The sequence below is a fragment of the Euprymna scolopes genome, chromosome 6 (assembly GCF_053919585.1).
Source record: "Euprymna scolopes isolate OS-2025 chromosome 6, ASM5391958v1, whole genome shotgun sequence".
NCBI lineage: Eukaryota > Metazoa > Mollusca > Cephalopoda > Sepiida > Sepiolidae > Euprymna > Euprymna scolopes.
The window spans coordinates 84,061,871-84,074,291 of NC_136487.1; the positions used below are offsets into that span (position 1 = coordinate 84,061,871).

The window sequence follows — 12,421 nt, forward strand, 5'->3', positions numbered from 1 at the left end:
CAGCCAATGTAACCTTTAACCTCCTTCAAGTGCATTATATAAATGGTTCTACTTAAAATTCTATACATATTTCCAAGTTCAACATAAAGATTCCAGAGATGCACAAAAAGGTTGGCAGTTACAATGGATGAAGCGTTGAGAATAGAATCCAAAGTGAGAACAGTAATCTAATCATTATGAGTTTTGGAACACAGCTGCTAGGAGTCGGGGCAGGTAATCTGGGCTATATATAGTTTTATGTAAAGTTGGTAAAAAAAAAGGATTGAAGCCATTGTGAAAATTGAGATGACTGATTTTATGAAATTTCAAAAATAAATATTAGAAATCAATTAATAAAATACCCCCCCCCCAAATTTCAGTTTCTTTGGAGTATTTTAAAGGATTTTTGGAAGTAAAATATGAGCACAATATTTAATTTAAAATTTCAGAGGGAAGAAACCCTTCATGAAAATTACTATTTTTGTGAAATTTTGACAATACGTATCATAGAGATATTCTTCAAATTTCATTTTCTCTGAGTTTTTAGGTGATTTAATATTGGCACAAACTCCCATTTGAAAATTCAAATATTTCAGATTTGCATTGAATTTGAGCATTTAGACATCAATTAAGCAAGATTCCCCCAAATTTCATTATCTTAAAACCTCTTAAGGTGGAGATATTTTCTTTAGTAAAAATCATGCATCAGATTTTGATTAAAATAAGGATTCTAGACATAAGGTTAAGTGTCATTTTGATTTTACTCTGTAAGAGTGACAGAAAATAGGGAATTAATTTTACCTGCCTTGGGATGGTTATTTTTCTAGTTTATAATACAACATATAGAAAAAAATAAATAAAAAAAAACAAAACAAACTTACCAATCAAAGTGTTAACATTTTGGTTGGTGCCTGTATTTTGCCCATTCTGAAGTTGTCGCTGGACATGTTCTTTCAATGATCGGAATTCCAAAGTTTGAGCGATAGAAGCTTCACTAAGATTCACAAATTTTTTCTTGAAGAAAAATAAAAAAAATATAAGATACTGGACAAGACAAAAAAAAAAAAAAAGTAAATTTTAAAGAAAAAATCTATATCAATTTCTTTAAACATGAAAGATTCTTTATAATTAGGGTAGGCAAGGTACAGAATAGTTAACAAAAAATCCTTGCCCTTCTCTTCCCATGTTAAGAGTTTTCTAATTAGCAACATTATTAATTAGAAACCCATTCTTAACATGGGAAGGATGGTTCTGTTAACTATTCCATTATTTTTATGACAAGAAAAGCTTCAAATATTGGAAAAGTTCTATATTAACAAACTTAAATTGATACTTTTTAATGAACTCTTTAGTTAGAGGGTCTATAATTACACAGGTGATTACTTTTATGCTAGGGTTGTGTTTTTTTTTTTGTCAGCGCTTTTATAATCCGAATCGGTCAGGCACCCTGTGTTGAAATCAGTAACCATTTGGACATTTTAAATTCAAACCTTTATTTAGTTCAATTGGGGTAGATTGTTCTCATCCTGTGTTCAGTGCTTTTTTTTTTTTTTTTACATAGTTTGTATGGCAGACATTTCTCTGGATCGAAATAATTCATCTAACACTTATTGTTGATTGGTTGGCTAGTTTTTGACTATGAAGTGGTATTTTTTTAGCTTCTTACATCAAGTGGCTTCATGCCTAATCTGGAGAGATTTCCATTAAAAAAAACTACTAGAAAAGTTACCCATTGAGCTTTGGTTAAATTGTTTGAATCAGGAAAGTGAGTTTGCAAAATATTAAACAATAAAAACAATTTTAAATGAACCTTGTTTTGCTTTATCTCTCTAGCTACGGATTAAATAGTAGTAGTCTTTATAATGATAATCTTTTTGTTTATAATGAAATATTCCAACAGTTTTATTCTTTCTCTTCTTTATTACTTTTGGTTGTTAGTAAACGGAGAGAAAGCAAGAAAGAATGGCAGAAGCAAGAGTAATTGATGATGCACAAAATAAGAGTGCGTGTGTGCATGGTGGGGAGTCAAACAACATTACTATCTCATTGATTACTGCACACGCAATAACCCTTTTCCCCGAGTGGCCTTCGGGCCTTGATAAGTGGTGATCCCCATGTAAAAAAAAAATGAAAAAGGATGAAAATGATAAAGTAAAATAAATCGGCCACTTGAAGAGTCAACTGCAAATTACAGCTAATTAGAATAATTAACAGAGAAGTTTTTGCCTGAACATAACTCAATTCTAAAGCTGAAGAATATTTTAAAATGTATTTTGTGTGATATAGATAAAAAATATTCTTAAGAAAACAAACGTTGAATAATTCAGTTTTTGTATAACAGATTATTTTCTCCTATGCAAAAAAAAAAAAAAAGATCAAGTGTTAACCAGTGCACAGTAGCATTTGCTTTTGAACAAAGGAAACAAATTACCTTATTTTCTAATTCTGTTGCAGCATATTTGTCCAGGATGGCCATCTTCGCTTGCATCTCTAAAAGCTGTCCTTGAAATAAACTTTCTATGCGAGCATTTTCTCGGCTGTTTGCCTGAGAAAAAGAAAAAAAGAAATTTAATAAATACTTTAATAGAGGAAAATTATACATTTTTCTTTTTTTATAAATTAAATAAAAAAAATGAAGTTAGAATAAAAAAAAAAAAACTGACCAAAATGAATAAAAAAAAAACTGACCAAAATGAAATTAAAAGAAAAAGTAAAAGAGAACAACCCATGAGGGGGTCTCCCTCCACAAATGAACGATTTGGTGGGAATTTTACCTCTATAATGCCCCCTAGGGGGGGGGACCAGAGTTATCAATTTACTTTCACGATGACTAATATTTGTGCAAAATTAATAAATTCAAGGTGTGGTTATAGAAAAAAATGCAAACAGATGAACGATTTGGGGGCAATTTTACCCCTATAATGCCCCCCTAGGGGTACAACCAGAGTTATCCCAGAAAATCCATTCTGGCAAAATTTGCTTTCACTATGACTAACGTTTGCGCAAAATGTAAAAAAAATCCAAGGTGTCGTTATTGAGAACAGTGCGAACAGACGAACAGGAATGTATTACTAGGTCCAATCCCTCCTTTGTCAGGGAACCAAAAAGAAAGTAGAAGAGAAAAAAAGTAAAAGAGAAAGTAAAAACGAGGAGAGGAGTACTTACCTTAACATCTTTTTCAATGTTGAGAAGACCAACTTCCAGTTTTTGAAAATAAATGGCCAACAATGACATATGGTGGGAAATTGCTTCTTTGAAATGTTTCTTTAGGATGGCACCATTTCCCTGTGGATTTTATAAAATCAATTCAATTGATCATTTTTTTCATGAAAAAAAATAAATAAATAAAAACAATGAGCAAAAATTTTTTTGTTTTTTTTTATGACTATTTTTTTTTCTTATTTGTTAGAACATTTAGATAGATTAGTTTGGAAATTAATTCCAAAAAGCCGTCCAACATAAACCACATTTAAAACAGACATTAAACTGAATATGATGTTTATTCACCAGTTCTGCTTGTTTCAATCATTTTGTGTTATGTCTTGTCCCATTGGATAAGTTTCATAATTTCAGGAAATACAAAAAAAAAAAAAAAAAAAGAGAAAATACAGACACTTGATAGAGGGACATATGCCTAGAATATTGTGAAATTCTAGCATCATATAAAATACTAGTGATTACCAAAGAAAAACTAAAATCAAGTAAAATTTAAATTAATAACAAAAAATAAAAATTATTTTTGTTATATGGTCTTGTTTTAGATTTCTTTCTTACAACGCCAGGATATTCATTGCTATAGCTTTCTATTAAACTATCCATGACCCTTCCTGAAACCAACATGCAGGTATCAGAAAGTTTTGCATGTTCTAGCGACTTGACAGGCTGAGAAAAATCAAGGCATTTCCACAAATAGTAGCAAGTTAAGTCAATTCATATTGGTCCCTAATATAGCATATCATTAATAAATTCAGGCTGTTGAAAATGTGTGTGGTAGGGTCTATTGCTCCACTCATTGCTATGACAGTCGATTAAAACACAAATGGATTTTTTTTTGTGTGTTTTAATCGACTGTCATAGCAATGAGTGGAGCAACTATTTGTGGAAATGCCTTGATTTTTCTCAGCCTGTCAAGTCGCTAGAACATGCAAAACTTTCTGATACCTGCATGTTGGTTTCAGGAAGGGTCATTTAATTAAGTATTATTTAATGTTTGTTGTTACATTTTTAAAATGTTATTGACGTTGCAAATTTTGATTAGTAGTTCTTATGCTTGTTTTGTAATTGAATAATTAAACAAAAACAAAAAAACTTTTATTCAAAACAATAATCATACATACGGTAACGTCACATCCAAACGTGAAATAATGACACCGCATTTCTTGATTTTGGCACTTGTTCAAATGTTCAGCAATCTGAAGAGAAAAAACAGAATTTTATGGGAACTAATCTTAAATAATAGCAGGACTGGTATCCCAGCATTGCCCAAGAAAATTAAACAAATCAAGAAGCGCAACCTCCAAGTGTGAATTGACCGGAAAGGCTCTTTACCCCAAATTTTCAGCATTTATCTATGACACAAAAATTATGCACTAATAGAACTGTACATTTAAGTAAAATCAAAATAATCATCCAATTAGAAAACAATAAAATGGATAGTTAATTAATGAGATGTCATTTTATATGTAAATTAGTTAGCGTTTTGACATTAATCAAATATATATAATTTATATATACATTTGAAAGTTGTTCTATATTGTGAATATGAATTTGGCATTTTAATCTTAACATCAGTGTAACAAATGGTTCAATTTTTAAAATATATAATATATATATATATATATATATATATTAATTCAGAGTACTATACTTAGTATTTATGAAGACCATGCTATCTGGGTGGTTTACAGAAAATACAGAAGATGCCAAAATGCCGAGCCAATAAAACAGCAGTAGTTAACAATTTTAATCAACTGAATTTTAATTTTCTTGAAGATTTGTAAAAATTCTCCAATAATTATTCATTATATTTTCTTCATAACAGCAAAAGGAATATTGTTTTCATTTTTCAGTTAATATTTCATGAAATTATCTTCATAATAACAGAAATAATATATTTTTCATTGAAAAAAAAATTGACCAGCGTTTGTAAAAAGAAAATCACAAAACTTTCTGTTTAGCACTTTCCATAAACCATCTAGACAATTCTGACTATAGCATAGTCCTTATTCTGCATAAGTACCCTAATTATAGATACAAGTTGACAGGTACAATGGATTATGAGAAGATTAGTAGCATGTATATCTACTGGGATCATCTGAACTTATGTCAAATAACACAAAAATCTTGGAATTCTTTTCTTGGAGCTGAAGGATATCTGGGAGAGAGGAGGGGTGGGTAGAAGATCAGACACACTAAAAATTCACAGCGTCGATTTATTCATTTTATGATTCATTTCTTCAGAGCAGGTGATTAGTTGCAAAAATTTAATTTCTATGAATACAAATACAAAAAATAAAGATTTATTTTTATAAAGATACCAGAAAAAAGTGACCCATCAGTCAACCACTGAGCTTCGGTTAGATTGAAGGAATAACAAAAACAGTGAATTTTCAAAAACAGGTAAATTTAAAAAAAAAAAAAAAAAAAAAAAAAAAAAAATGTGTTTTTTTTCTGATCACTACATTTCGCTCTTTGGCTATGCATTAAATAATATTACTTGTGGTGGTGATATAGGGAGAAAAGGAAATGAGAATTATAGACAGCATTTAAAATAAATACTGGGGGCAGGGGGAGAGAGAGAGAGTTAATTGCACATTACAGTCAATTAGAACAATTAAACGGAAGTTTTTTTTTTTTTCCTCAAACAAACTTCAATCTAAAAACTGAAGAATATTTTAGCATGTATTTTGTGTGATTAAAATACACACAAAGTCTTAAGGGAACAAACATTGATTAATTCAGCTTTAATACAACGAAAAATTTTGGGTATTTAACAGAAACTTGTAAACTGTTTGCTATTCATTTTTGTTCGAAAAGAACTTTTGTGCTCAATTTCCTTCCTCTTTTTCTCCCCGCTCTCTCTTCTCTCTGCCAAATCAATGTTTTTCATATAATAAAGAATGCCAGGTTTACTTGTGAAACCTATCTATCATTAATCTGTCAGAAACATCTTAGTGAGCCTCTGTGTTCTTACCAGCTAGTCTTTTCATATGTGTGCTGGGAACCAGAGCGTTGCCTGTTTCCATAAAAATTTGTGAGAATCCACCAGCAAGGTCAATCAACTTTGCTTAGGATCGATAATATTGCTACAAAGCTACTTTGAAGTAATATCCTCCGGCTGCAATGCACTTGTACCATTCCAACAACTTCTGGCATTTTATCACTCATTTAGAAAAAGTCCTCTTGTGTGAGAGTGTCAATGACCTTCATAACAGCTTCTTTCATCTCTTCAATTGTCTCGTAATGACAGCTTCTAAAGTTTTCCTTGAGCTTAGGGAATAACCTAAAGTCACAGGGAGCAAGGTTTGGACTACAGGAAAGTGAGAAACTGTCTTCATGCTCATCTTGGTCAAATAGTCTGTGACAAGGATAAAGTTGTGGATCCAGCTTTCATCACGAGTCACTAGAGCATCAAGAACTATGGGATCTGAAGTGATCAGCTCAACTCCCTGCTATCATGTCAACATCTTTTTTCTGATCTTCTCTGAGCATCCTTGGGACAAACTTTGTGCAAATCTTCCACATCTTCAGTTCCTTGCGAATAATTGTATGTACAGTTCATACACTGACATCAAACTATGCACTTATTGTCTCGATAGACACAATGGCCCTTATCCATGAAATTCTTTATTTGGCCAATCAATTCTGGTGTTCCGACTTCCTTACTCCTCTCAAACCTCTCATCATCCCTCATAAACTCCCTGCCTTCCTTGAATGTCTTATGCCACTCAAAACTGATGCTTGATTTAGTCTGAAGCATTCCATACGTTTCTGTGGCATATTTTCCAAGTTTAAAACAGAATTATGTTGCATATCATTATTTTAAAGTATCTTCACATCCAGATTGCATTTTTGAAATTCACCAACTGTGACAGACTTTAGTAGGGTATATTCCAATTCCTGCTCTACTATTTATTTGAACCTGAAATCATAAAAATTGGTCAGTCATTGCATAAGATGTATAGCAATAACATACTGAATTTTCAAGAGTCTACGACAATTTTTAAATGCCTGCACAAAGTCTGGAAACTTCTTGAAGGCACCTTGTATTCCTACAATATAATATTACTAAGTAAAATAAAATTTAAATAAATAACTTATCGCATGTCTTAATTTTTATGAATAATTAAGACATTTTTTATTGGTTAAAAATAAAAACCTATCTTTATGCATGTATTATTTTTTATGACTTATTAAGTAGAAGTTTTTTTTTTTTATTAGTCAAGAAAACTTTTTCAAGAGGAAAGGTAGTGCTTAAAAGAGATGACTTGTACCAATGTTTCGAAATGGAAGAAAATATATTTAAAGTCAACTATTCTTCGAAACAGAAGAATGTCAGCTAAGTAGATTTGTTATACTTTTGTTTGCATATATATATATATATATATATATATACACACACACACACACACACGGTCCCTTCAATAAACTTCCAGACTTTTTTGTATGGGCACTTTTATTAATAATATACACATGAAACTCTAATCCCCTTCGAAGTAATCTCCTCCAGCTGCAATGCACTTGTTGTACCGTTCCAACAACTTCTGGAAGGGCCCATGGAAGTCTTCTTGTGGGAGTGTGTCAATGACCCTCATTACAGCCTCTTTCATCTTTTTAATTGTCTCATAACGACAGCCTCTAAGGTTTTACTTAAACTTTAGGAATAACCAAAAGTCACAGGGAGCAAGGTCTATACTATACAGAGGGTGGAGAACTGTCTTGATGCCCATCTTAGTCTGTGACAAGAATAGAGTTATGGTCTGGTGCATTTGGACAAATCTTCCACATCTTCAGGTCCTCACGAATAATTCTGTGTATAATTCCTACACCGACATCAAACTGTGCACTTATTGTTTCTTTAGACACACGACGGTCATTAACCATGAAATTTTTTATTTGGTCAATCAACTCTGGTGTTCTGACTTCCTTACTCCTCCCATACGCCTCATCATCCCTCAAAAACTCCCTGCCTTCCTTGAAGCTCTTATGCCACTCAAAAACTGATGCTCAATTCATGCAAGATGGTCCAAAAGTAGTCTGAAGCATTCTATACATTTCTGTGGCATTTTTTCCATGTTTAAAACAGAATTATATTACATATTCTTCTAAAGTGTCTTCACATCCAGATTGCATTATGACACTCAGCCTTTAGTAGGATGTATTCCAATTCCTACTCTAGCTGTTCATTTGAACCTAAAATCATAAAAATTAATAATCTCATAAGAGGTATAGCAATAACATACTGAATTTTCAAGAGTCTATAACAATTTTAAATGCCTGTACAAAAGTCTGGAAACTTATTGAAGGCACCTTGTGTGTGTATATATATAATTACTGGAAGTTGGAGGTTGTTTCAAAAAGTAAGTACTAAGCTAATTATTATTATTATTATTATAAAACTATTTTAAAATATAACTTGCAATTAATTTCTAACAATATTTAAAAAAAGTGAAACTGGTTGGTATGAATCAAAGTTGCTTGAAGTTAGAATGCAAACACTTAAAAATCTATTGGTCAATTCACTTACCAGTTATTGCTACCAGACATAGACTTCTATCATTGTACCTAACAGAACAAATCCATTCTCTATTTTATATTTGTGTATTATTTTTCTCTTGACGATATAACAACTTCATACTATTCTTGTAAAGAGAAACTCACCGATTCTTTTTGTAACATAATAGTTTTGTTGCAATTGGAGCAAATCTTGACCAGGAATGGACATTCGATAAGATGATCCTGAATCTGCTGTTGACCTCCAATGAAAGAGCAACCTTCATTTGTACATTTCACTGGTTTAAATGCACATACACTGAAATGCGGGTCATCATTCTGTAAAAACAACAAAAACCATGTTTCATATGCATAATATAAAATAAAATTCTTGTTATTGAAAATTTATATATATATATATATATATATATATATATCAGTATTTTTTGTGAAATATGAATAAATTAAACAAAAAAACAATCTGAAAAACTGAATTTCTCAGTATATATCAGATTTCTTGGAAAATATGAAATTTCTTTGTATCAGAAAAAGAAAATTTGTTTGTATTTTGACCGTTTCATTGCTCTACTAATCATTTCCGTGTCCTAAATTATTTGCAACAAAATAACTATTACCTTAGTAATTTCTTGTTATCTCCCCTAGATAAAACCCATGGTCCAAACTAGCACCAAAATACTTATCCCTGTTATTGTAACATTGTGCACATTCTTTACCCACATTCCAAAATGTAAAACGTGTTGCAGCAGATGGTTGTTTGGTTTTGTTTTAAAACATACCATTTCTTGAGTTATTTAATGCTAAATCAAGTCATTTTGGTAAAAGTTTTTATGCATCAATTTCTTAATCTCTTCAAATATTTATTAATGCTATTTTCTTTGTTTTATGGTATATCAACTCGTTTCAAGTTCAGTCATTTTGGTAAAAGTTTTTTATATCTTCAAATATTTATTCAAGGCATTTGGTTTGGTTGTTTTGTAGAGGAAAATTAGTGTGTCTTTGCATTTGAGAAAAACATTATGTACTTATGTGTCATGGCGAAATTAGTATAAATTACAAAAAATGGTCCAGTAGAAAAATAATTATAAGTAAAAACAATTTTTGAAGTTACTAAATTAACCCTTTAGAACACACTTCTACCTTACAAACGCAATCATCTCCCGAGCCCTCGCTGGTGGGAGCAAAAGGCAGATCATCTGCCCATTTTGATCAGCAAGTCTGCTATGATATTATTTTTCTATTCTGCCGATCAAGGTTGTACTTTTAACAATTGTTTTTAATACTGTTCTCAAATTCACATACCTCAAAAATAAAAATAATACACCGTTCACAATTTCAATTTTTGTCTCAACCTTGCAACTATCAAAACACTCACAGTTGAATTCCAAACACGAGTATACTCCACATCCTTTATCTACATCTGGTTAACTTTTAGGTTATAATTCTTATTTACAATTCAGCCCTTTCCGATCACTCTGGGATAATCTTGTTACACCGTTCAATGGATGGCACAGAACATTTCGAATCTTTCCACTGTTGTGAAAGCAAACTTGCAATTGTATTTTGCCTTAGCCATTTCCATGTCCCTAGCTGTAGAAGGTAGTGAGTGGTTTAATAACTTGTCAAAAATCCTTTGTACTTTGCCTATTCTTTTACCCCCCCCCCCCCCAATTTTTTTTTTTAAATATAGGTCTCTATTTGTGCATGAATAGACAAACTTCAAAACCTCGTACATTTTTAATGATATCCAAATGGGATTTTCATATTTTTTATGTGATTTCTGAAATTTGGTTTCAGCTTTTGCTTGTTTTTACAACATCCATTAAGTGGACTCTAGTGTTCGCAAATGACATCATGGGTCATTTTATTAATGATAGTATTTGTAAAATTTTACCTTCACTTTATTGAGTGTTACAAATTCAAATCTGGCTTCACTTACTAAATATTCCTTCCATGACATTGTATGTTGGCAGCCATATTTCTGGTTGACACAATAAACTTCCAAGTTGAGGAGAGCTTTTCTGGCAGTGAAATCTTTACAAATCTAAAGCAAAAAGAAAAAAAAAAAGATTTTTTTCAAATAAAAATATTTTTCAGTAATATTTATGTAGTAATAAACATTTTCTTTTTTAATAAAAATTGGTTCTTATCCAAAATTCACCCAATATTAAAAAATAAAAAAAATCTGTATGCTGTTTGCATCTGTGACAAAATGAAATTATCATATTCCAAAAATCATAAATTGATCAAGCAGTTTTATTTTTATAAAAAACATTTTAAAGTGATTAATGGAAATTCGTAGGCATTACAACATAAATCTCGCAAGTCTAAAATCATCGTTGAGTTATCTCCCCTGTTTTTTTTTTTTTTTTAAAGATCATTTTTAAAATGGCAGACAAGGCAGTTAGGTTACTCAAAACATTTGATTTTCTTTTTTAAAAATAGAACTACCTGATCAATTTTGTGATTTTTGAAATATATATATATTTTTTTTATTTAATCACGAGTACATACATCACAGATTTTTCTTTCTTTTAATAAAGGAGAGGGAATTCTGGACAAGAATCAAAAAAATAAAATTTGTATTATTTGTAATACTGTTCTCACATTTCCAACCATGTAAGCTCTAAGTTTCTTTAAGTCTCACTCTTCTTTTTTTAATTTTCCCGTTTGAGATTTTTTAATTCTTTAACTTCCCCAATCGAAACATTATTTTATCATTCAAACACTGAAGAAGCATAACTGTTTTTCTATCATTTTTTGACACTCGTATTCAAATAAAATATTATGGTCACTCACCTGGTTTTTAGTCAGAGGAATGCATTCATCGTCTTTTGCCGGGCAATCAGCAGATTCGTTTTGTTTAAACAAATCATCCAAACATGGCGAACATATCCGATGTCCGCAAGGTGTCTGGAAGGCTCCAATCAAAGCTTGTTGGCAATGCACACAAATAAATGTGTTATCAAGGGATACAAATTCCGGACGTTGCATGGTACTGAAATTCCCTGAAAGAATTTTTTTTTAAATTTAAGATTAAGACAAATGCACACACACACTCGTATACACATTTTTTACTTGAATGTTATGTGTCTGTCCAGAAATATGAACAAGCAACACATTAAAAGAAAAAAGAAAAAAAATTAATAAAACTTAGAGTTAAAATAAAAATATTTATTTTAACATAAAACACTTTCTTAGTACTACTGTTTCTAGCTTTGAAAGCAATTATAAGGTCTATAGCGATGGTAAAAGGGAGCTTCTAAATCAAATGTTTTATGTATGGGTAAAATCTAACATGAAAAATATTAAAATAGTTTTTTTGGTCAGATATACAGAAATCTTTGTATTTACTGAAATCCCAGCTTCTTTAATTGATGTGGTGGTTGGCTTTTAAGGAATTTCTTTCGCCGGGATTTTCATCCAAGAAACATTACCAGACTTCTTAACACCAAGTCAGCAACTTAATTTAACATCTAACGTGGCTGCTTATATAGTTTTCTACATGGAATTTTCTTGATTATTCCAGATTGTTCCGAAACATTCTAAATTCAATATTTCAATATTTTTATAAAGGAAAATGTCCTCTCATAAAGGCCACGCTACGATAAGGGTTAATGAGTGTCAGGTAGACAACACTATAATGGTGAAATTTGGATAGAGTTTAATTATTTAAGAGGACAGCTCAGCAAGAATTTATTTATATTAGACT

At 31.0% G+C, this 12,421-nt stretch overlaps 1 protein-coding gene across 3 annotated transcripts in view; it reads right to left on the reverse strand.

Moving 5' to 3' along the window:
- Window positions 1-12,421, reverse strand: part of LOC145277741 (TNF receptor-associated factor 3-like) — a 52,985-nt gene that overhangs the window by 17,778 nt on the left and 22,786 nt on the right. For all 3 annotated transcript variants that reach the window (XM_080129455.1, XM_080129456.1, XM_080129457.1), the window contains exons 2-8: window positions 11,509-11,717; window positions 10,649-10,753; window positions 8,860-9,030; window positions 4,317-4,391; window positions 3,145-3,264; window positions 2,411-2,524; window positions 861-993 (exon numbers count right to left, since the gene is read on the reverse strand). In XM_080129455.1, the coding sequence (XP_079985581.1) occupies window positions 861-993; window positions 2,411-2,524; window positions 3,145-3,264; window positions 4,317-4,391; window positions 8,860-9,030; window positions 10,649-10,753; window positions 11,509-11,717 (927 nt within the window). The remainder of the gene's footprint in view (window positions 1-860; window positions 994-2,410; window positions 2,525-3,144; window positions 3,265-4,316; window positions 4,392-8,859; window positions 9,031-10,648; window positions 10,754-11,508; window positions 11,718-12,421) is intronic.